Below are 26,266 nucleotides of genomic sequence, written 5' to 3'. Positions count from 1 at the left end.
TCAAGCATCAGCAAGTCTGAAGCCAGCTCTGATGAAAGGTCGTCGACCTGAAAGTTGAACTCTTGTTTCTCCCTCCACAGACGCCGCCTGACCCGCTGAGTGTTTCCAGCATTTCCTGTTTTTATTTCAGATCGCCAGCATTTGGTTTTGTACCGAAGGAAGTTGTAATTTGGAGAGAAAGTAACTTTGTGCTGGAGGGAGTTGGAGAGACCAAGGTCAGCAAAGTGTGACAGCACTGCAGGAACCTGACTACTTTGATAAACTGGCCATCACAAGGAATGAGCTAACTCTCGACTGACCTTTCCTGGAGAGGGTGAGAGGGCAATAGGTCACATTTTTGCATGTCAAAGGTGACATGAACAAAATGAAAGCTGTCTCCGAGCTGCCACTCCATCAGCGAGGCTGTGATCGCCCGAACTCTGCTCCCGTGCCCCACAGTAATCCCTCACCAGCGAACAAACACAGCTGACAGCACTCTGAGGGAACACTACCTCACTGCAATCTGCAGAGACCCGAGACTGAAAGCAAAGATCAGCAGGCTGCATTTCACCACTGCACAGACAGCCACAGTGAGTGGGAAGGTGGGCAGGGAGGGGGCTGAACCCAACGATTACCAGAGACTGCAGATGCTGGAATCTGGAGCAACACACAAAAAAGCTGGAGGAACTCAGTGGGCCGAGCAGCATCCCTGGAGGGAAATGGACAGGTGAAGGGTCTCGACCTGAAATGTCGGCTGTCCATTTTCCTCCACAGACGCTGCCTGACCCGCTGAGTTCCTCCAGCATCTAGTACGTTGCCCCTGCCAATCAACAGCATGTTGGGCCTCACCCACTTTAGGAAGACCTGCACTGATGTCTGTAAACTCCTTCACTTGTCCCAGGAGCTGTCACCCATCCATATCCTGCAATATGCCAGGACTTTGAGTGTTGGTTTGTGGCCTCAGGCCTATGGAAGGGAGAAGGGAATCACCACAGGAACTGATGCTCTGGGCCCCACACCGACAGAGACATGAGAGTATCGTGAGTAATCCCATCTCACCGGGCTCCACATCTGCGCACAGCTGTACAGTTGTTACCCACAACTGGAATGACAGGTGGTTTCCTACAACACCCAAACACCAAGCTTAGAGACTGTTCGGCCCACTGGGGCAAGACAGTGCCCAACCCAATCCCACAGATGCTTACCTCCCCTAGTACAGTCCCCACTAGCTCAGGGCAGGGACAAATCGCCCCACCTTACCCTCACCAATCCAGGGTCCTGACGCCAACTCCTGAAGGAGCGACCTGCATCCTGTGTCCTTCAGAGCATCCCAAAGCTCTACAGCCGATGGAGTGCGTCTGAAATGTGGTCACAGCCACAATCTAGCAGATGGTTTGTGCACAGCAAGCTCCCAGGCAGCAAGTCATCTGTAGTTTTGTGTGACGTTGGACAGATGTTGGCCCGGCATACTGAGGAGAACTCTTCAAAACATTCCATCCCAACTTCACATCCTCTGGAAGGAGCAGGGAGTCTCGGTTCTGCAGCTCGGCTTTGGAAAGCACCCAGGAGAGAAAATAAATCAATTCCAAGACACTCCCGGGGGGAGGGTGGGTGCAAGGCCAGGAGAGGACATTCCAACTCATGGAGACTGGACATTGTCCAAGTGACAGTCAGCTGGTCCAGCGGAGGCTGCGGTTCCCTGGTCTGGGTCAGCCAGGGTGTGAACCAATGACCCCAGGATGCCAGGGGTCTGAACATCTGTAGCAGCCAGTGTGAACAAACCTCACCAATCAGACTCTCTCCTCACCAACCCACAACCTACACTGGTTAGTGGCTCATTCTGAGCCCAAGAGTTAATCACATCCTTACAGAACAATGAGAGGTGCCCTTAACCAACCCCCAGTCATTGACTCCACTGAAACAGAGAGCTTCCCGAAGTCCGGAGTCGGGCAAGGATGCCCACTCTCCTCCGTCTCGTTGGTGTGTTGGATCAAGCACTTTGCCGAATCCATCAGGAATGATGTGGGAAAAGAGGGGGTGATGATTCCATACAGCGGGGGCACTCAGATCAAGGCCTCCCTGTACATGGACGCCATCGCCACCTTCTGCTCGGACCCACGGTCAGTCCAATCGATCAGCACCTGCAACACGTTTGAGGGCGTCAGGGGCCAGAGTCAACTGCAGGAAGAGCAAGGCCATGCTCTCCTGTAACTGGCCCGACCGATCCACCGTCCCCTTCGCTGTCGGGTCCGACTACTCGAAGGTGCTGGGGATCTGGTTCGAGGCCAGAGCTTGCGGCAAGAATCATCTGGGGACGATAGCCAAGGTGAAACTGAGACTGTGGGAGCGGCACTGCCTCTCGATGGTAGGCAAGGGCCTGGTCATCAGGCGCGCTCAGCGTCACTGCATGTGGTACAGGTGTGGCCACTCCTCTGCTGTGGCAGTCACCCGAGCCGCCTTCCATTTCCATTGCATCTGATGGATCATGATGTACAGGTCTCCCTAGAACCCAGCACTGCCCTGGTCCTGATGGACACCTTTGTGTATGGTTGCTCAAGCTGTGTGTAGAACACACACACATACACATGCACACCCCCCAAGTGTGACCCTGTGCTGAGGGTCTACCCGGCCCCAGCGTCATCGAGGACAGGCCCGGCCCCGGTGTTGTCGAGGACAGGACAACAGTGGGGCCGGTTGAGGACAGGACCGGCCCTGCTCCATTCCAGTCAGCTGGACATCACCGCAGCTCTTGTCCTTCACAGACAGGTTCCTTCAGGACAACACCTCTGATCATGAGCAGTGTCCGCGTGGGGTGCTCTGTAGGCTGTGGGAGGAGGGTACGATGGACCCTGTTGGATACTTGGCTGGCAGTGAGAAAGGCCCTCCCCATCAGATCCCCTGCACAGCTCAAGGTGGCTGCAGTGCGGTTGAGGTGATTGTCCATGGACTGTGCGTTTGCCAAGGCAGTCTGGAGAAGGATGCACGAGTCCTTGTCAAGATTTGCCCCACGCAGCTGCGTAACAGAGGACTCTGGTCTCCAGGCTGTTCCCGGGGACACGCACTGGGACAGGCATCAAGTGTTGGAAGATCACCGACCTGGTGAAAGGCAGACACCGGTGGCACATATCTTGTTGGTCTTCCAGCATAAGGAGATGTCTGCGACCCTACTGGGACATTCCAGGGTCCGGAAGGACGAGCCGAGTGGTGCACCGAAGCTCGGTGCAGCACCCCAAGGCTCTGTGAGGAAGAACTGGAGGGCAGGGTTTTGCTGCTACTGGGCACCAAGGGTCTGGGCCCTGGGTAACAGCCAGGACCGGACCGGTGCGCTGTTCAAAGGGGAAACGCGAGCGGTGGTGACACATTGTCAGGGAATGAACTGACGGTACAATGACTGCAGAGAAAACACGGACTGGTTGTAGTTACTGGGTAAATTATTATGAATAAAGTATATTTTCGAAATTAAAAATAAGTGATTACACTCACACAGAAATCCACACACAGACACCCACAAATAGACATTCAGAGACCCATACACCCACCCACAGACACCCACCCACAGAGACGGACACAGGCATGGACACACCGGACACAGACACACATGGACACACACACAGACGGACACAGACACACACGCACAGGGATGGACACCCACACCCCGGGGGAGTTGCATTGTTCTGCAGCTGTGCCCCCTCACCACCCCCCCCCCCCCCCAGTGTGGATCACAAGGTGTGGCTGCGAGGAGCCCCTGCCCCCCCACCAGGTGTGCTGAGGAGCTGATCCCTCACCACAGACCCCAACCACCCTGTGGGGAGACCCCAGACAAAGACTGGGGAACAACCTGACCCCTGAACACCAGGGCCGTCCTGTGGAGTTACAGCAAGAGCTCAGACACGGCCGACTTACAGAGAGAAAACACAATAGGCTCCCCGAAAAATACCCACTCTTAAAAGAAAGACCATGAATTAACAATTAAAAGTAAAAACAAATTTGTTTTTACTGTGGCACCTCAGAGCACTGCAGTGGCAGCTACAATCTCTGCAGTTGTCACACAGCTTACGAGCTGGGTGATGCCAATTAAAGAATAAACAAGGCAGACTGTGCAACACAGATCTGCTACTCACAACATCATACTTCAGGGAGCAGGATCCAGCACACACTGAAGAACTCACCACCCCTCACAAGCAGGGAATACTTGAAGCTGCCTTGGTTTCCATGTGTAGGGACTGGTCTCCATGCAACATTAAACCCACAAAGGCCAGGAGTTAGGATAGATCCTCTGCTCCATCACAAGCTGTGGCCAATTACTTCGGGAAAATCCGCCCCCTTAGCTCCGCCGCATCAACACGAATGCAAATCTCGCTGGCACAATGACTCAGACCTTTTCTTTTGTGTGGGAGTGATTGTCAGTTGCACAGGCCCCGGCCGTATCCAGGCAACCGGCCGTAGGGAGGGGGGTTTGGGAGCCTCCCCCTCCAAGGGGAGAACCACTGACCTCTGAATGCCGTGCCCCGACGGAATCTGCTGCCTCGGAGACGAGGGCCGGCGGCCTTAAAACAAGATCTGCAATGCTGGGGGGCTCTCTGGTGGAAAATATGCTCACAATATTGAGGCACTTAATCACGGCAAGAGTTAGGCCTGGCCAATGACACTTGGGTTCAAAGGAGCAGCAGAAAGCAAAGCATTCATCTAGGAGGTCACAGGTCACAGATGGTAACCACAGTTACTGCCTCACACCAGGCCATCAATTACTCCACACACATTAAACTGATGAATGGGAAACCCACTTAAAAGTCAACTGCGGTAAGTGTCCAGCTCTCCTTTGTTTGGTCTGTTTCATCCTGGGCTGGAGGGAGATGTCTCAGATAAGCCCAGCTCCGCATTCTCTCGCTGATTTGGTTGAGGCAGACCTGAGACATCAGCGAAGCTTTGAGGGAGGAAACAATTCCAGCACAAAGATCAGGCATTTCTCACGGGACGGGGCTGCCTCAGATTCCAGGCAATTCCGCCCTGCTTTCGGGGGTTTAAGTGAAACATTTCCAGAGCAAGACAGCAGCAACTGTGTGGGAAACGTCTTCAATGATTCAGGAGCAGCTTCTTCCCCTCCGCCATCAGATTTCTGAACCGTCCATGAACCCGTGAACACTGCCTCGTTCTTCCTTTCTTGGGCCCATTTATTTATTTTGTAGTTTACAGTAATTTTATGTCTTGCCCTGTCCTGCTGCTGCAAAACAACACACTTCACAACATACGTCAGTGATAATAAACCTGCTTCTGATTCATCTGAACTTGTGTTGCTTCCACGATCGATCGATCGATCGGACCTTCACACAATCACCGTCCAGCCTCTCCCATCGGACACAATCCAGCCCTCAACTCCACTTCTGCATTTCTCCCCGATCACCACTTCCCCACAGCTGCCTTCCACTGACAGATCAATAACCTTATCTATATCCACTTGGCAGACACTCTCGTCCTTGTGTGAGTGCGGGGGGGAGAGAAGGGAGGTTGGGGTGGGGGTGGGGAGTGGAGGGAGGGAGGGAGGGAGGGAGGGAAGGAGGGAGGGAGAGGGGGAGAGAGAGACGCAGAGGGGAGTGAGGCAGGGAGAGGGGAGTGAGGCAGGGAGAGGGGAGCAGACCTGGGGGCAGTACGTGTGACTGAGCTGAAACCCCTCAGGAAGCGTGTCTCATGGTCCCCTCCACCCCCCCCCCCCACGACCATTTGGATCAGTACACGGGCAGGAGGGAGTTAGACGGGTACACGTGCAGATGGGATCAGCATGGACAAGTAGGGCCGAAGGGCCTGTTTCCGTGCTGTGACAGCCAATGACAGACGTCCAGTCAGACTGTGTCACGTCTGGGGAGTGCGCCCACAGACACCTCTGCGACAGCGCGGGTTGGGGGTTTAATTGGAACCCCTGAACCCGCTCCAGCTGCTCCCAACCACGTAGACAGCTCAAAGCCGGCCCCACTTGGAGCCCCAGTCAGCCCGGTCCCTCCGCAGCACACATTCTGCCGGTCTCCTGCTCAAGAGCATTTCTCCCACTTCTTAGACACAAGAGATTCCGCAGATGCTGGAATCTGGAGCAACACACAAAGTGTTGGAGGAACTCAGCAGGTCAGGCAGCATCCATGGAGGGAAATGAACAGTCACTGTTTCGGGCCAAGACCCTTCATCAGGACTGGAAAGGAAGAGGGCAGAAGCCAGAATATGCTCTAAATTTGAATGACAGTTACTCTCAGACACAGAAATTCTGAAAACAGAGCTAAAATGCAGCTCCCATAATGAATTAATTACTGACAAACTCACAGCAACAAACAATTCTGACACAGGACAAAGTGAAGCTAATTATACTCAGAATGTAAATGAACAATAAATCGGACTGTTCAGGACTTGTGCAGTAAGCAGTCACATGGGGCCAACACACTAGAACATAAAACACTACAGCACAGTACAGGCCCTTCGGCCCACAATGTTGTGCTGACATTTTATCCTGCTCTAAGATCTATCTAACCCTTCTCTCCCACATAGCCCCCCATTTCTCTGTCATTCATGTGCCTATCTAAGAGTCTCTTAAGTGTCCCTAATGTATCTGCCTATCCTGGCTTCCTAAACTCCCCTGGTCTCCAAACATGTGAGGCCCAGTCAGTGCCTGGGATCGTGAGAACGCTCGCTGGGATCGGGCAGGTACAAGGGTAGGAAAGGTTTGGAGGGATATGGGCCAAACACAGGCAAATGGGACCAGCTTAGATGGGAATCTTGGTTGGCATGGACCAGATGGGCCGAAGGGCCTGTTGCATGCTGTATGACTCTACAAATCCCCCCTCCTCTGTGTCTGAAGTAGGTGCCCCAGTGTTCTGTGAACGTGGCCCCTGGTTCCAGATACACCCAGGAGGGGAGACCCCCTCCCCACTGCACTCGCCCAGAGGAGGGGGCCTGGAGCTCTCTCTCACAGGGAGGGGTCGAAGGGACCGACCCATGTCGTTGACTGGTTGCTCTCCCCCACAGATGCTGCCCGACTGGCTGAGTTCTTCCCCCACTGTTTCAGATTCCAGCAGCTGTAGTTCAGGTTGTTTCTCCGACAGGAGGCAGAGCGAGGATGAGAGGGGTGGTGGGGTGGGGAGCAGAGGGTGGGGGAGGTCGGGGATGTGGGGGGATCATCCCCCTGCTCTGCATCCTGGGGTCACACAAACGGTCTGGTATGGCCACCGCTCTGGACCAACGGAACCTGCGGAGAGCTGTAAACACTGCCCGTCTGTCACAGCCTCGTCACCTCCTTCCACCCCGTCCATCCTCACCATGTGCTGCTTCAGGAAGGCTGACAGTGTCGTCAGGGCTACCTGTCACCCTGGTCATTCCCTTTTCTCTCTTCTACCTTCTGGGAGAAGATACAGGAGCTCGAAAGCCCAGACGTCCAGACTCAGGAACAGCTTCTCCCCCACTGCTGTCAGACTCCTGAACCATCACCTCTCTCACACCCCCTTCCCGTGGGGCTGCCACGCTCCCGGACTCTGAACTCTCCCTCTCTCGCTTATTCCGTTATTGTCACTTCAGCATTTCGTTCTGCACTACCTCAGACCGCACGACAGTCTCTGCACCTGTCTGCTGTTTTGTGCGTCGCTGTATTTATTACTACGACGTACACAGTTCACTCTGAGCGCTTCACAGGAACGAGGAACCATTGCACCCCAGTGTGGATGACAGGAAACTGATCTGTGCCCGACAGTGAGGGTGAATCACAGACCGGTCGGTGCAGTGGCTCCTGTGGCGACATCACCACCTGCTGACAGAACAAGGCAGTGCAGCCCCAGGCACCACATCCAGCCGAACGACACAGAAGGCCATTCTGCACACCCAGTCCATGCTGGTTTGCGGGGAAGCAATCCCATCAGTCACACCGCCCTGTCTCCTTACTTCCCAGTACCTCTGCACCTCTCTCCCTCTCATCCCCTCACCCACACACCGGGGGCAGTCTACAGCAGCCAGTTAACCCACTGACCCGCAAGTCGTGGGCGTGCGGGAAGAAACAGGAGCCCCCGGGGGAAACCCACACAGTCACAGGGAGAGCGTGCAAACTCCACACAGACAGCGCCTGAGGTCAGAATCGAACCTGGGTCTCTGGAGCTGTGAGGCAGGAGCTGTACAAACCACATCACTGGATTAATCAAACTTCAGCAAAATAACTTTGGGAGGAATCTCATGCTGGATAAGTGTAAAGGCCGTGTGCATGTCACCTGGAGTCACAGAAACAGGCCCTTTGGCCCAACTGGTCCATGCCAACCAAGATGCCCATCTAAAATAGTCCTATTTGCCTGCATTTGGCCCAGATCCCTCTGAACCTTTCCTATCCATGTACCTGTCCAAATGTCCTTAAAAAGTTGTTGTTGTACCTGCCTCAACCACTTCTGTTGGCAACTCGTTCCATAAACGTATCACTGTGTGTGGAAAAAGTTGCTCCTCAGGTTCCTATCAAATCTCTCCTCTCCCACCTTAAACCTGCACCCTCTAGTTCTTGATTCCCCAACCCGGTGTCCGTTATGATTTTATACCCCTCTATAAGGTCACCTCTCAGTCTCCCACACTCCAAGGAATAATGTCCCAACCTGCCCAGCCTCTCCCTACAACTTAGTCCTTTGAGTCCCGGCAACACCCTTGTGAATCCTTTCTGCACCCTCTCCAGCTTAATGACATCCCTCCTGCAGTGTGGTGACCAGAACTGCACACAGTGCTCCAGATGTGACCTCACCAACGTTCTGGACAACTGCAACATAACCTCCCAACTCCTGCGCTCAGTGCCCTGACTGATGAAGGCCAGTGTGCCAAATGCTGCCTTCACCACCCTGTCTACCTGTCACGCTGCTTTCAGGGAACCGTGTACCTGTACCTCTAGGTCCCTCTGTTCTACTGCACCCCAGGGCCCGAACGTTCACTGTGAAAGTCCTACCCTGGTTTGACTTCCCAAAATGCAATGCTTTGCACTTAGAGTCTTACAGCACGGAAACAGGCCCTTCGGCCCAACTCATCCATGCTGACTGTGTTGCCCAGCGAGCTGGTCCCATCTGCCTGAGTTTGGCCCATAGCCCTCTAAACCTCTCCTATCCATGGACTTATCCAGATGGCTTTTAAACATTGCTGATGTGCCCGCCTCGACCACTATTTCTGGCAGCTCATTCCAAATACGCACCACCCTTTGTGTGAAGAAGCTGCCCCTGATGTCCCTTTTAAATCTCTCGCCTCTGATCTTAAACCTCTGCCCTCTTGTTTTTAGCTCCCCCTCCCTGGGAAAAAGACTGTGTGCTTTCACCCTGTCTATGCCCCTCATGATCTTATACACCTCTATCAGTCACCCCTCAATCTCCTACGTTCCAGGGAATAAAGTCCTAGTCTACACAACCTCTCCTTATAACTCAGGCCCCCAAGTCCAGGCAACATCCTGGTGTATCTTTCTGCCCTCTTTCTAGTTTAATAACATCGTTCCTACAACAGGGCGACAAAAACTGTGCACAGTGCTCCAAGTGAGGCCTCACCAGCATCTTATATAACTGCATCACAACTTCCCAACTCCTGTACTCAATGCCCTGACTGAGGAAGGCCAGCGTACCAAACACCTTCTTCACCACCCTGTCTACATGTGACGCCACTTTCAGCAAACTATGCACTTGTACTCCCAGGTCCCTCTGTTCCATAACACTCCCCAGGGCCCCACCATTCACTGTATAAATCCTACCCCGGTTTGAGCTCCCAAAATGCAGAACTTCACATTTATCTGGATTGAAAGCCATTTGCCAATCCTAAGCCCACATCCCCACCTGATCAGGATCCCCTGTCACTTTTCATAACCTTCTACATTATCTGCAACACCCCCTATTTTAGTATCATCTGCAAACTTACCAATCATGTCTTGCACATTGACATCCAAATCGTTTATATAAATGACAAACATCTGGCACCAGCTCCTGTGGGACACCACGGGACACCGGACCCCGGTCTGAGAACCACCTGTCCACCATCACCCTCCGCTTCCTACCAATGAGCCAACTATGAGTTCACGTCTCAGAAACGGAACCCACCCCTTCAGACGATCAAGGTCGGATCCAAATCCCTCCTGAAACCTTTAATTCTATAAACCGCCCACCCCGACACCCCTCCCTGTCTCTGTAACCCCCTCCGGCCCCTACACCTGTCCCGAGGGGTGAGGGGTGACCCTCCCCCAGTCTCAGCACTAAAAGAGGCTCCAGCCCGGTGCATCAGAGCTCCCCTCCCCCTCCCGTCAGGCTCTGCAGACCCCTAAAGCAACCGGTGTGTACCCCCAGTCCCAGCGTGGACCCCTCGTCCCCAGTGCGGACCCATTACCTGCACGGTCTGCCGGTCGGGCAGCCCGCTGTACACCGATATCTGCGGCACCTGTTGCCGGGCACCGGTGCTGCCGCTGCTGCTGGTGGTCTGGTCACTCTCCATCGTGGCTCAGGGACGGCTCACTCTCCACGGACCACCCGCTCTCCGTGGACCACCCCGACGCTCCCAGTCTACACGTTACACCTGGAACCAGACAAGAGGGTTCAGCAAAGGACCAGCCCCCAAGCGATCGATCAGGGTGGGGATGGGTTGTGTTCCTGTCCCTCCGCGCTCCACAGGCCATCCGGCACTGGAGACACCGCCCCCCCCCCCCCCAGCTCAGAGACCGCCTGTGGAACCAGCCCCCACACCCAACCCCAGGGCCTTGTCACACAACCCTCCATGGGATTGTGCTGTGCATCAACACAGACCTCGTGCTGCATTGGGCACAGAACATCCTAGATGTAACCACAGAACCGTGTGGGGGCGGGGGGGGGGGGGGGGGGGGCAGCGGTGCTGCAGGTAGTGCTGCTGCCTCCCAGCCCCAGAGACCCTGGTTCGATCCTGAACCCCGGTGCTGTCTGTGTGGAGTTTGCACATTCTCCCTGTGGCCGCAGGGGATTCCCCCAGGAGCTCCGGATTCCCCCCATGTCCCAGAGACGTGCGGGTCGGTGGGTAAATTGGCTGCAACAAAAATCTGCTGGAGGGTCTCCCAGGTCGAGTAGCATCTGTGTCGACGTTTCGGGCTGAAACCCTATCAATTGCCCCCGGTGTGTGAGTGAGGGGAATGTGGGGAGCATAAAATGGATTGGGGTAGGATCAACGTAAATGGGCACTTGATGGTCAGCATGCACTCGATGGGCCGAAGAGCCTGTTTCTGTGCTGTATCTCTCTGACTTTGCACAGATGGGAGCGGCTGCAGTGCTGGTGATGGACACAAGGTGGCAGTGGAACTGCATGGAGCAGCCACACTCTGTGCCCTGCCTGATCTCTGCTGCCCCTCCCACAGCTGGGTCCCTGCACCCAGCTACCCTCCTCTGTTCCTGTCCCCATGAGCAATGGGAATCCCCCGGATCCGACCGGGGTCAGCCCCAGCTTCGTAGATCCTACAACATGGAAACAGGCCAATTGGCCCATCTCCTCTACACTGACCAGTGGGCACCCATGTGTATTAACCCCATCATCCTGCACTTTGCCCGGGTGAGTCAGGGCTGATCTTGACACTTCCTAACTGCTGTCGGTGACTCTGCCTTCCCCACCCTCTCTGGCAGTGTGTTCCAGGTACTCACCGCTGTCCGGGTGAGGAAGGTCCCCCTCAGATCCACCCTCCCAAATCTCCTCCACCTTACCCCAAAAAGTTCCCTCAATATATTTCTAACTTAAGAAAAAGTTGATTTACTTCATTTGCAAAGCCATCCGAGGCAGAATTTTTTTAAGTTGCCCATCGGATTCTCACCAGCACTTTGGGGAGCAGGGGATTGGCTTCAGTTTTAATATCTTTTCCTTTCAAAGCTTTTTTTAAGTGTTTCCTTGAGCCTCCCACACACACTGGACACGCCACCCATGGCAGCTGCAGCTGGAGACACCCCCTCGAGCCAGGGGCTGGAGATCGGTGAGCGTTTGGCCCCCCCAACCTGTGGGATGTCTCCCAAGGAGCCGTGAACAGTGGGATCGGTTCAACCAAGGACATTGGTCACAAGTGGCATTAACTCCTCTCTGGCCCAGCAAGGCTTTGAACACTCCAACAGGTTGCCAGGGAAGGTGGGGGTCAAGAGGGGTCCAGTGGGTGGGGAGGGGTCCGGGAAACCTCAGCTGGTGCCAACCACGGCCCACTCATTGGATTGGACGATCCCCGATGTCCAAGCACACGGTGAGGTAACAACTCCCCCAACACCAGCCCCTGGTTCTGACCGGTCACTCTCACCAACGGGGACAAGAGGTGACAAACTTTATCACTGCCTGCAGGGGACACGGGCCACATCCCGAGGCAGAGAGTCGGGATCCCCACGGGGTCTAGAACCCCCAGCACACCCACCCCTCCCTCCTTTATTGCCTGCAGAATGGGAAGTGCCTTTCTATAGCTCCTTTCCCATCCCACTTAGAACCAACTCCAGACTGTTCGCAGCCAATGAAATACTCCTGAGAAGTTGGGAGTACAGAAAGTGCGAGCTGTGATACTCTCTGTAACGCTCTGCTCCCTCACACTGCTCTCTGACAGACCTCGGGGCCACTGCTCCTGTCTCCTGGTGGGCAGCAGGGGCAGGTGGGCACCTCTATGCCACGTTCAGCCATGGTGAGGGAGCTGACATTGTGTAACTGTGACTTGGGCGTGCTGGGATTGGCTTAAATATAGAGAGAGAGAGGGAGAGAGAGAGGGAGGGAGGGAGAGAGGGAGAGAGGGAGGGAGGGAGAGGGGAGGAGAGAGAGAGAGAGGGAAGGAGAGAGAGAGAGAGGGAGGGAGAGAGAGAGAGGGGGAGGGAGGGAGGGAGTGAGGGGGGGAGGGAGAGAGGGAGGGAGAGGGAGGGAGGGAGGGGGAGGGAGGGAGGGAGGGAATGGTGGGGGAAGGGGTAACTGAGGAGAGACACAGAGTGTGAAAGGAAGGGTGGCTAACGACCCCACGGGATCTGATCCCCTCCGGATGTCCCAGAACCCCCTAAGCCGATGAGCTGCTTGAAGTGCAGTCGCTGTGGTCAGGATGGAAGTGTGTTAGAGTGCCGGGGAACTCCCTGCTCGATCCGTAAGCAGCACAAGGGGCTGTTGAAGCCCTGACTGTGTGGCACTCCCTCTGTAATGCACTATTCCATCAGCCTTGGTTCCAGCATTCAGACCTCTGAAGTGTCAGGCGTCTGTGTCGGGGTAGGAGACGTCTCTGCACTGGTGCTTGTCACTGGCACTCACACAGCCCCCGGGACAAACACACTGAACTCATAAACTCATTTGGAACTTGAATTAATTTTTTCTATTCTTAACTGTTAACTTAAAACGTCAGTTCCAAGGAGATCTCACACAGCTTCTCAATTGTGTCTTTGATACTGACAGGGTTTCGGTTGCAAAGGAGAGATTTTCCAAATGGTCCCGTTTATAACTGAGGAAGAATCAAACATTTCTCTTCAGCTAATTCCAGGGCCCTGCCTGTTGAAGGTATAACCACACGAGGACGACTGGTTTTAATTAACGTTCCACACTCACCAAATGCAGACAATTTGGCAGGAACGCGTGTGGGGTCTACGGTTACACTGACCTCTCCCCTTCCCCCAATCTCCAAGCCCTGCAGCTTACGGTTCCTCAAGGGAATCAGTTTAAAGTGAGAGGGTTAAGATATAAAAAGGGGAACACCAGGGACTGCAGATACTGGAATCTGGAGCAACCCACAATCTGCTGGAGGAGCTCAGCGGGTTGAGCAGCGTCTGTGGGGGGGAAAGGAACTGTCGAAGTTTCGGGTTGTTGAAACCTGCATCAGGACAAGATTTAAAAGGGGGTGTGAAGAGCAGCTTCTTCACACAGACGGTGGCCAGTGTACGGAACAAGCTGCCAGGGGAAGTGGGTGAGGCAGGTACAATAACAACATTTAAAAGACATTTGGACAGCTCCATGGATGGGAAAAGTTTAAAGGGAGATGGGCCAAACACGGTAAATGAAACTAGGTTAGATGGGCATGGACGAGTTGGGCCAAAGGGCCTGTTTCCGTGCTGTATGACTCCAAGTACACAACTGTGCTGAGGGTTCCTGCCTCCCCCACCTCCCAGCAGAGAGCTCTGGGCGAAGGAAAAGGTCCTCCTTTTCCCTCCAATCCTTCATCTCTTGACTCCAAGAAGGTGAGAGGGCTCCCGGGTGGACAATTCCAAAGCTGCAGCCAACTCTGATGGAAGAGACTTCTCATCTCTGTCCCGGCTTCAACCCCTGCCCCTGGGCTTTGAATGATTTGCACGGGGGCGGGGGAGGGTGAGATCAGTCCTTCCCACCCGTTCTTCCTGAGACCCCCCACCCCCCCCAACACTCAGAACAAACCTCAACATCAGTTAGACCTCATCTTCTACATCGAATAACATCTCAAGGATACCCAGTGAACAAAACCGGCCACAGGAGATGTTACAGCAAGTGGCCGAACCCGGCGTCAAACACAGTACAGCTCTTGCTATCGAGTACAGAGTCATGCAGCACAGGAACAGCCCTCGACCCACCTCGCCTGCTAGGACCCTGATCCTATCTGCACTAACCCACTGGCCTGCACTGGGCCCGTATCGCCCTCTGCCTTCCCTGTCCAGCTCCCTGTCCACATGCCTTTTAAATGTTGTGACTGTATCTGCTTCAACCACTTCCTCTGGCAGCTCGTTCCAGATACCCACCACCCCTCAGATTCCTTTAAATTTCTCCCTCTCACCTTAAACCTGTGCCCTCTAGTTTTAGACTCCCCTACCCTGGGAAAAAACACCGACCATCTACCCTATGTCCCTCATAATGTTATAAACCCCGATAAGGTCACCCCTCAGCCTCCTGAGCTCCAGTGAGAACAAACCCACCCTCTCCTTATAACCACAGCCCTGCATTCCAGGCAGCATCCTGAAGAATCTCTTCTGCACCCCCTCTATCACTACCCACTCCTTCCCATAGTGTGGTGACCACAACTAAACAAAATACTCCAAGTGTGGCCTGACCAGTGCTTTGTTCAGCCGCAGTGTGACGTCCCAACTCGTATACTCAACGCCTCGGCCTATGCAGGCAAGTTGATGTAATTTATGTCGGTCATGTCTGTAACGCACTGAGTTGCTGCTGCCAGAAGCTCATTTTCATGGCATTTATACCCTGGTATGTCTGCCCGTGACAATAAACTTGAACCTACCACACCACAGTGAAGGCAGGACACCGGACACAGAAGCAGCAGTAGGCCACTTGGACCCTAGTTCCAGTGTCACCATTCAATAACAGCTGATCCTTTACCTCAGCACCATCTTCCTGCACTGACCCCATACCCCTCGATTCCCTCAACATCAGACTGCCCACTCACGACTTAGTCCCCAGTTAACTCGGCCGGTTGGCTCCCAGACCAGCCTCCACAACGCACATTGTACGCAGGTAATGTTCACTTCGTCTGCTGGTGGGTAATTTACTGGACCAGTATTCAAAGAACCAGATGTTCAAACCCCACCATGACAGCTGGGAAATTTAAATTCAAGTAATTAAATGAACCTGGAATCAGAAATATTAACAGTAATCACAAAACTACCAGATTGTCTAAGAAATTCCATCTGGTTCACTGATGTCCTTCGTCAGAGAAGATCTGCCATTCTTCCTTCTCTGGCCTACTTGTGACTCCTGACCCTCAGCGTCCCCACTTCAGGGGCATTTGGGGATGGATGATAAACAGGGAAACTGGGAGCAGGAGGCCACTCGGCCCTTCAAACCTGTTCTGCCATTCAAACTGATCACAGCTAATCAGTCCACTGTTCCAGATCCTCCTCAGTAGCATCGATCTCCTTGTATAAAACCTAATGTGTCCTTGAATCTGTTTAACGACTTGGCCTCAACTGCTTCCTCTGGGGACAGAGGAGAATTCCGCAGGTTCTCCACGCACTGGGAGAAGTTTCTCCTCGTCTGACTCCTGAATGGTGACCTTGTATCCATGGAACGTGCCCCCTGATCCTGGCATCAATCACTATCGCCAATGGTTCTCACCATCGGGAACATCTTTCCCACAACTGATCGGTCCGGCCCCATCAGGATTTTATGTTTAAGTGAGGTCCTCTTGCATCCTTCTAAAGTCTACCCAATGGTAGTCGTTGACTGCTCACCCCACTCCCACACCAGGAGCGTGGAAAGTTCCACCTTCTGAACTCAAAAGACAGAGGCACAGTCGGTGACCCCTCTGACAGACTCCGTCCCCACCTCTACCTCTGTGGTTGTTCTATCACCTCCTCGATCTGCTTCTTTCATTCTCCTCTCCGTAAACTTGAGGTCGTCCACAACTCTGCTGCCCTGTGTCCCACCGCTCACCCGTCACCCTGCCCCACAGTTACCCCCTCTGCCCTCCACATCTCCAACTACTCACAGCCTGCTGAAATCTCTGCCCTCCAGGTCTTTCTGTCGCCCCCAAATTTAGTCGCCCGTGATGACAAGACACCGCAGAGAGTTGTGGACACAGCTCAACACATCACGGAAACCAGCCTCCCCTCCATGGACTCTGTCTACACTTCTCGCTGCCTCAGTGAAGCAGCCAATGTTATCAAGGACCCCAACCACCCCGGACATTCTCTCCTCTCCCCCCTCCCATAGGGCAGAGGATACAAAAGCCTGAAAGCACGTACCACCAGGCTCAAGGACAGCTTCTATCCCACTGTTATAAGTCTATTGAACTGTTCCCTAGTATAAAATGGACTCTTAACCTCACAATCTACCTCGTTATGACCTTGCACCTTATTGTCTACCTGCACTGCACTTTCTCTGTAACCATAGCACTTTATTCTGCATTCGGTTATTGTTTTACCCTGTACTACCTCACTGCACTGTGTAATGAATTGATCTGTATGAACGGTATGTAAGAAAAGTTTTTCACCATCCCTCGGTACATGTGACAATAATAAACCAACTCCAACCCCGGCAGCTGTGGCTTCATCCATCCTCCCTCCCTGAATCACTCCTCGTCCCTCCTGCTGTGAGACACTTCTGGTCACCTTGTCTAGTAGCTCCCACAGACACGGTGAGCAGAAGTGTCTTAAAGCAAGAGGGAGGACACACAGTGCAGACTTTTGTTTGATAAACTTCTGTGAAGTGACTATTTTAAAGAAAGAAAACTTCTATTCGGACAGCACCTTTGACAACTTCAGTTCATCCAAAGTCACACTGGAAACACAGAACCAAAATGCACATCGGAAGTTCCCACAGAAAATAATTATTGGGTTATCTGTTTTTAGTGATACTGGTTGAAAGTCAAGTACGATGCACAGAGGGACCTTAGGGTGCAAGTTCCTTATTCCCTGAAAGTGGAAACACAAGTGAAGTCATACAGCACGGAAACAAGCCCTTCGGCCCAACTTGTCCATACTGACTGTGTTGCCCAGCGAACTAGTCCCATCTGCCTGTGTTTGGCCCATAGCCCTCTAAACCTCTCCTATCCATGGACTTATCTAGATGGCTTTTAAATGTTGCTGATGTGCCCGCCTCAACCACTATTCTTGGTAGCTCGTTCCAAATATGTACCACTGTTTGCATGAAGAAGCTGCCCCTGATGTCCCTTGGTGGGGTTGTAAAGAAGGTGTACGTGTTGCTTGCCTTCAGTCAAGGTGTTGAGTATAAAAGTCGGGAAGTCATGTTGCAGCTGTATAAAACTTTGGTCAGGCCACATTTGGAGCACTGTGTGCAGTCCTGGTTGCCCCATTACAGGAAAGGTGTGGAGGCTTTGGAGAGGGTGCAGAAGATGTTCATCGGGATGTTGCTGGGATTGGAGATATTAGTTATAAGGAGAGATTGGATAAACTTGGGTTGTTTTCTCCGGAGTGCTGGAGGCTGAGGGGAGACATGATGGCAATTTATAAAGTTATGAGATGTAGATAGGGCAGACTCTCTTCTCCCCAGAGTAGAATAGTCAAATACTCTTTAAGATGAGAGGGGGAAGTTTAAAGGAGACATATGAAGTTTTTGTTTACACAGAGAGCGGTGGGTGTGTAGAACAGCCTCCAGGGGAGGTGGTGGAAGCAGATTCAATAGCAACGTTTAAACAACATTTAGACAGACACATGAACGGGCAGAGAACAGAAGGATATGGATCATGTGCAGGCAGATGGGATTAAATTTGGATTGGCATCATGATCGGCACAGACATGGTGGGCCGAAGGGCCTGTTCCTGCGCTGTACTGTTCTGTGTTCTATTGGCCAGGACACCGGTGAGAACTCCCATGTTCTTCTTCAGAATAACGTTGTGGGAGCCCTCGTGTACCCCGAGAGCAGTCTCAGTTTAACATCTTATCCGACAGATAACACCATGGAGACTGTGGTACCACCCACCCCAGATTTAGAGCATCAGTTTGGTGGGGTATCACCTGACGATATCTTTAATCCAAAACTCCAGGGGAACTGAGTCACTTAGGCAGGTGCCCCAGAACTTGGCCAATGAGGTGGATTTTACAGAGGAATTTAAAGGAGACAATAGTGCAGGGGTTCAGGGTTGAAATTCCAGAGTCGGGGTTTGCCAGCAGAAGGTTTTGCCACAATTCTTCTCTGAGATGGTAAGTATTTTGCCCTGATCTCAGACAGCGCTCAGACAGTAGGGTGGACGGGTTTACCACACTCGCTGTCGTTGGACTGTTACCTCCACCGATCATGGACACGGGCTGCTTGGTCAAAGCTTCTCCCTGAACCTGCATCATGGTGCAGCTCCAGTGCTCTCGACCCACACGGAGCAGCCGCTGGTGACCAACGGATCCACAGTGACGTCCAGCAGCCAATTCCGTGTATTCAAGAGTCCAAGTGGCAGGACGTACTTTGGGAAGTATTTAAGATGGGGTTATGGGAATGGTAAAATGGCTGTTCCAAAGGCTTCTGACATCCTTTCATGTTTGGAGATGCCCCTGTGATGATCTGGGCCAGTGGTGATGGGGAGGGGTGGGTCACTCCACACCAGACTGCCAGCAGAAACTCACATGGACTTGGCTGCCACCACGAGGCCAGTTCCTGTCCAATGGACATTTGAGAGAAGTCTGGAGATGAGGCACTGCCCCTCAATCCCTGGCACCAAGCTCACGGTGCTCATCCTCTGGACACTTTGCAAACAGTAACACCTAACAGCAGGGACCTCAAAGCACTGGAGACATCACCAACGCTGCCCTCACAAAGTCCGACAGATCACAGGGTAAAGGGGCCAACTCCAGCACCCTCAGCCAGGCCAACACCCCCAGGCTCCAGGCATCAGCTCTGGTGGACAGGGCCTGAGCTCACACACCCAACACCAGCTCAGAGACAGGGAGGCAACTCTCAGCTCAGACGCAGGGAGGCCACTCCGAGCTCAGAGACGGTGGGACATTGTCAGGAGGATAAAACCATAGGTTAAGATTCAAGAGGGGATCTGAGGAGGACCTTCTTCACCCAGAGAGTGGCGAGTACCTGCAATGCACTGCTGGAGGGAATGGTTGAATCTGGGTCACTGACAGCATTAAGGAGTGTCCAGGCAAGCACCTGAATCGCTAGGAATAGAATGAACCAAGTGCTGGGAGATGGGATTAATACGGAAAGGTGCTCACTGGTCAGCATGGATGAGTTGGGCCGAATGGCCTGTTCCCATACTCTACGATCCTGTGATAGGTTCCCAGAAACATCCCAAGAACATCCTCTGTCACCTGGAAAAAATGACATCCTCACCCACCCCTGGATCGTGGGACCACCCGAGAAGGCAGCAAGCACCCAAGGTCTCCACAGCGCCGAATGTCCGACACTGCACCTACCCCAGCTGTGCAAGACCTCCAGATCCCACTGCACTGGAAGCGAGCGGCAGGCTTTTCTCAGCGGTTTCAACTGCGGTGAGATCGCCCAGCTCTCCCTGGACCTGCACCAGTTGGGTTGGAGTGACCGGTTTGGGATTGCAGAGAGAGAGAAAGGCCTTGTCACTCTACAGTCCCCAGTGCAGTCCAACCACCCTGCAACGCATTGCCTTAGACCCACAAATACCTCGGAAGTGGATAAGTGTTTTTAAATTGCCAAAAGACGGTGCCTTTTGGCAGTTTAAGGTGCCTCACATTTGCTTCCCATTAACTTGGACAAAGTGTGTTAGCACAGAACTGGTCTGTAGAAAGCTGACTCTGGAGTCCGGCCCCACACCACAGAGCAGTCAAAACACCAGCATCTGCGGCGCACACAGCCCCCGGCAACTCCCGCCCAGCAAAGGAAATTACTTCATCCAGCTCTTCACGTTATAAGTACAATTAAAGGCAGACTGGGCCACGGCATCAAAAATGTAAATCACAAAAACTGCTTCACTGCCGGCCCAGGACATGAAAGCAGCTGGGCACTCACTGCTTCTGAAGCTCAGACACTGCCGTAAATTTTGTAGCTTTCTTCAGACCTGGAGATGTTCCAGTCCTCCACAGCCCCACAAGCTCAAAACAAAAATACAAATTTGGTGGTTTTTTTTTAGAAATGTCAGTAAAAGCAGATTTCAAATTCAAACTGAGCCATTTCCCCAACCCTTGCTCATCAAAGGTGTCGTATACCCGTGACCGTCATGTCTACCCGCAATCGTCGGGTGTTCCCGTGACCATCAGGTGTACCTGTGACTGTCGGCTGTTCCTGTGATCGTCGGGTGTACCCATGACCATCAGGTGTACCTGTGATCGAGTGTTTCTGTGACCGTCAGGTGTACCCGTGACCGTTGCACGTTTCTGTGATTGTCAGGTGTACCCGTGACCGTCAGGTTACCCGTGACCGTTGGGTGTTTCTGTGATCATCGGGTGTACCCGTGACCGTCAGGTTACCCGTGACCGTTGGGTGTTTCTGTGGTCATCGGGTGTACCCGTGACTGTCAGGTGTACCTGAGGTGTTCAAGCAAGGTCCCTGCTGCTCACGTAAAGGGCCAGTATTTACTCTACAAGTTGAAGGGTTGCATCTCAACCCTGGGAAGGCAACTGCTCCACTCTGGACTGACGGAACCTGCGGAGAGGGGTAAACACTGCCCAGTCCGTCACAGCCTCGTCACCTCCTCCCAGCCAGTCCATCCTCATCGTGCACTGCTTCAGGAAGGCTGACAGTGTCGTCAGGGATGCCTATCACCCTGCCTGTTCCTTTTCTCTCTTCTACCTTCTGGGAGAAGATACAGGAGCTCAAAAGCCCAAACGTCCAGACTCAGGAACAGCTTCTCCCCCACTGCTGTCAGACTCCTGAACCAGTCACCTCTCTCACACCCCCTTCCTGGTGGGGCTGCCACGTTCCCAGACTCTGAACTCTCCCTCTCTCGGTTATTCTGTTATTGTCACTTCAGCATTTCATTCTGCACTACCTCAGACCGCATGACAGTCTGCATCTGTCTGCTGTTTTGTGCTCATTGCTGCGTTTATTACCACGTACATGGTTCACTCTGTGAGCTTCACGTGAGCAGGGAATTTCATTGCACCCTGGTGTGTGTGTGTCAATAAACTGATCTGAATCAACTGACATCACTGAAACAGGCGATCTCGTTGGTGCCGCTCACTCTGTGGGAGCTTGCTGTGCACAAAATGGCTTTCATGTTTTCTCTATCACAGCAGTGCCTGCAATTCTAAAGCTTTTCATTGGCTGTAGAGCGCTGATAGGAAAGGTGCTATAGAAAGATGAACTTGTAGAAAAAGGCATGATCCAAACAATGGAAATCGGGGAAATTACACAGAGGACAGATCCTTGCCCAAGTCTCCGGAGGGGTAACTGGAGGTCAGGTCAGTCCATCTGGGATAGGGTTGCAGGCACTGTGTGCCTCCAGTACAGGTGTCCGCAGACAGGGTGTCACACACTGGCCTTTGCTCCTCTTCTCCTGCTCCTGATCCTTAATGACGTCCTAGGATCCGGTTCAGTCCTCATGAGCCACGGCCCAGAGATGGGAGGTCCGGCCTGCAACCTCATAGTGGTCATACTAGGTCTGCCACAGCTCTCCCCCCACCACAATCCCCCCCCATTCCCTGCTCTTCCCACCACATATACCACCACCACCCCCCCACTCTCCCCCACCACATATACCACCACCACCCCCCACTCCCCACTCTCCCCCACCATGACCCACCTCCCCTGACCCCTGGTCCTCTCTCCAGCGATCCAGTCACATGCGATCCCACAGCGAGTTGATTAAATGGATCCAAATCTGGCTCGGTTAGAGAAGATAGGGTAGTGTGGAGGGGTGTTTTCTGGAAAGTTAGTCAGATCAGAGGTACCTCCAGGTCCAAACTCGAGTCTGTTTGCAATGCAAGAGTTTACATCGTAAACAGATGCTCAGTGGCATTTTATCTTTTTAAGTGTACAGGGATAAGACTGATGTCTTCACAGATCTATTGAGACAGCCGATATATTCAAAGAGATAGTGGTTTACTTGCTAAGCAGAATGTTTAACTGATACACATGTTGAAACCTTAAGTACTTGCTGCAGAGCGTCTGGCTGTGAGATTCTTCGGAAGCAGGCACATCAGATACTCTCCTCTCCGAGGAGAATCATTACATGTTCCCAGCATTAAAGATGCACTGTGGCCCTTTCACCTTGGGAAGAAGTGGTGCAGCCAGTAGATACGCTGTCTGACAGTTGCTGTGACCCAGGTTTGGTTGTGGCCTCAGGCACTGTCTGTGTGGGGCTTGCATGTTCTCCCTGTGACCGCATTTCCCCAGGTGCTCCAGTTTCCCCCACACCCGAAAGACGCGAGGATTGGTAGATTAGTTGGCCACAGTAAATTGGCCCTAGTGCGTGGGTGAATGGGAGAGTCTGCAGGAGTTGGGGGGGGCGGTGGTGGGGGGCTGATGAGAATATGGGGAGCACTAGAAAAAATGATTAACGTAGCATTAGTGTAAGCAGGTGTTGACGGTCATCACAGACTCATGGGCTGAAAGGCCTATTTGTCTCTACATCCAGAGCTTATTTTGGAACCTATTTATACTTCCAGCAGAGGGCACAACACACAAACCGGATGGAAGTGAAGAATACGGACCAAGTGCAAGCAGATGGGGTTAGTGTAGATGGACAGAGGTTACCGTGGATGTGGTGAGCCAAAGGGCCTGTCTTTATGCTAAACAACCCCACCCTGCACATCTGTGAACCCTCTGTGGTTTGGTGCTGAATCAGTCCTTGGGCAGTTTGATTCAGGATTGGAACTCCAAGGGAATTTTGTTTCTCCTTTGGACTTGCCTGGACTTCCTGACATCCGCACTAGATCCAACTCAGTCACTCCTTCCCGACCAAGGGCTCCTACTCCCCACGTGTGCCTTCAGGGCGTGCCAGAACAAGGAAACTGTTTTGCTCAAAACCTTGCTTTTTCCAGTAAGTTTCACCGTGATATTTTTGACTCAACTGCTTGTATTCAACTCTAGAAAGTGAAGTTAGCGGCACCAATCTGGTTCTTGATCTGCTCTTCACTGAGTGTTCTGCAGCCATGAACTCCATGGCCTTTGAACTTCAGCAGAACCTGGCCAGACAACGCCCTCACTGACTACCCCGGCAACCTTCGTCCCGAGAGCTTCCTGAACCATTCTATCCCACCTCAGCCATAGAGGCAGACAGGCCCTTTAGCCCACAGAACCTGCACTGACCATAGGGCCCCGCGTACACCAATCCTATTTTATTGTCCCCACATTCGGATCAGTTCCTCCCTGACTCCACCACTTGCCCAACGCCAGGGGCAAAATACAGCGACCAATTAACCCACCGACCTGCACGCCTTTGGAATACGGGAGACCGCAGCACCCAACTCCAATGGTCTCAGAGAGAATATGCAAACTCCACACAGACAGCGCCCGACGTCAGGATTGAACCTGGATCACCAGAGCCGTGAGGCAGCAGCTCTACCAACTGTGCCACCGGCTGAACAAATGCACTGAGACACAGTAAATACGTGTCCAAAGAGGCAACGGTTATTTGCTAGGCAAATCGATCAAACTGCAGACCTGCTGAGCTTTCAGCTCCTGGCTGGCTGCGAGATTGTTATTGCAGAGCAGGCAGGCCATGGCTCAGTCAGGTGCACATTGTGAACACACACGGGGATACACTGATGAAATCATGTCCGTGCTCGACAACGTACTACAAGACTAATTAGGGATTCTTTTACTGGGCCCGGTTGATTACAGTGACAAGAGGGAACACTGAAAGAACATTTGGTGGAACCAAGGAAGAAGTTCAAGAAAGTCATCAGCAATTTTGTAAAATTCACAGCAAGAGACCAAGCCGATCTTTGGAGGGAACTGTCTGGATACATATCAGAAACAGTCGTCCAAACTTTGCATTAAAATTAAATCTACACAACAGTAAAATAGAACGGTTGAGGGAAGGAATTCCAGAGCTCACGGACCAGGCTCTTATATCACGATCCCCAATGGTACAGCAACTGAACCCAGGATGATCCAGAGTTGGAGGAGCATGGAGATCCCAGAGGAAGGAGCTTCCAAGGAGGGAGGGGCAGGACTGTGGCGAGATCCCAAGTAAGACCGAGCTGATGCCAGACTACCCAGACGGGGTTCCCACTAATGCCAGAATTTCCCACACAAGCCAACGTCCAATCACAGGATTCCAACTACAGAAATTTCCAGCGAATTTCTCACTTCTGGCACTGTCACATCAGCAGGAGTGGTGGAAAGTTATGAACCCCTATCAAGGGTGATCGCACTCTAACTGCCGGAGTGAAGTTCAGTGCTTTACCCCTCTCACCAGTGCAGTCACTGGGGAACAGCCGGAGGCAGCTGCCGTGGGTTGTGGTTCACTGCTTCACCCACAGACTGCAAGAATCACTGCAAACCAGTTAAAGTGAAAGAGCAGGCACGCCTGCAGCAGGGTGAACTGGGGAGGTGTAAAGCAATCTACTGGATCACCACTGCTGTCTGCACTAAAGACCAAGTTCACGATCATACTCAGAAGGCAACTCTCCCAACTCAGCCAGAAGGTTGTGGGTTCAAATCCCACCCACTGACAGCGTACACCTCCAGCTGGTGGTGCACTGCAGGGCTGTGGTGATGCTGTGGGGTCAGAGGTACCACTGGGTGAGGTCTTAAGCTGGAATCTCTTCTGGCCTCTAAGGTCAACATGAACCATCCCCGACATTGCTTGAGCTGTCCCTGGTGTCTACAAGTTAATGTTCAGGCCTCAGCCAGCATCAGTCTAGCTAACGCTGTAGAGACACAGGAGACTGCAGATGCTGGAATCTGGTGCAACAAATGATCTGCTGGAAGAACTCCTCAGCAGGCCAGAAAGTCATAGAACAATACAGCACGGATACAGGCCCTTCGGCCCAACCAGCCCATGCCGGCCACGGTGCCCACCCAGCTAGTCCCCATTTCCTATGTTCAGCCCAAATCCCTCCAAGCCCCGCCCCTCCATGTACCTATCCAAGTGCTTCTTAAATGATCCTGTTGTGCCTGCCTCACCCACTTCCTCTGGCAGCTCGTTCCATACACTCACCACCACGTGTGTGAAAAAGTTGCCCCTCGAGTCCCTTTTAAATCTTTCCCCCTCACCCTAAACCTATGCCCCCTAGTTTTGGGCTCCCCTACCCTGGGGAAAAGACTGTTACCGTCCACCTTATCCAAGCCTTTCATAATTTTAAACACTTCTACAAGGTGACCCCTCATTCTCCTACACTCCAAGGAATAAAGACCCAGCCTGGCCAACCTCTCCTTATAACTCAGGCCCTCGAGTCCTGGCAACATCCTCGTAAATCTTCTCTGCACTCTGTCCAGTTTAACCACATCTTTCCTACAACAGGGTGACCAAAACTGTACCCAGTGCTCCAAGTGTGGCCTCACCAACGACTTGTACAACTGCAACATAATATCCCAACTCTAATACTCAATGCCCTGACTGAAGGCCAGCGCACTAAATGCCTTCTTCACCACCCTGTCTACCTGCAGTGCTGCTTTCAATGAACTATGCACTTGTACTCCGAGGTCCCTCTGTTCTATTACACTCCCTAGTGCCCTACCATTCATAGTACAAGTCCTACGCTGGTTTGACTTTCAAATGAGTTGAGGTAGGGCAGCATCTGTGGGAAGAAAGGAACGGTTGATGTATCGGGTTGATACCCTGCATCAGGACTGCCCTGTAGCCTACCCAGTACCTAGTGCTTCACTGGGGAACTTCACTTCACAAGATACCCGTTGGTTATAAGACACTGAAACATCTTAAGGACAAGGCAGAATTGGAGATCTCTCTCGTTAACCCTGTATTCCCTCAGCTGCTTGACACAAACCTTTAAATACCAACGTTAAACCACCAGGTCCCAGTGGAAGTGGTGGAGATGTCAATACATCCCTGCAGCAA

General features: G+C 52.7%; 1 protein-coding gene across 11 annotated transcripts in view; it reads right to left on the bottom strand.

Annotated features, from left to right (window-relative positions):
- The window catches only part of phc2a (polyhomeotic homolog 2a (Drosophila)), a 199,285-nt gene that overhangs the window by 97,583 nt on the left and 75,436 nt on the right, over positions 1-26,266 (bottom strand). For 9 of the 11 annotated variants that reach the window (XM_052039333.1, XM_052039327.1, XM_052039335.1 and 6 more), the window contains one exon: positions 10,330-10,515. In XM_052039333.1, the coding sequence (XP_051895293.1) occupies positions 10,330-10,434 (105 nt within the window). In that variant the 5' untranslated portion in view covers positions 10,435-10,515. Of the gene's footprint in view, positions 1-4,110; positions 4,125-4,148; positions 4,278-10,329; positions 10,516-26,266 lie in introns of those variants that run through there. The other 2 variants (XM_052039336.1, XM_052039337.1) reach the window with 2 other exon arrangements.

Source organism: Pristis pectinata, chromosome 26 (assembly GCF_009764475.1).
Source record: "Pristis pectinata isolate sPriPec2 chromosome 26, sPriPec2.1.pri, whole genome shotgun sequence".
Classification (NCBI taxonomy): Eukaryota; Metazoa; Chordata; class Chondrichthyes; order Rhinopristiformes; family Pristidae; genus Pristis; species Pristis pectinata.
This window is presented reverse-complemented; position numbering and strand designations above follow the sequence as displayed.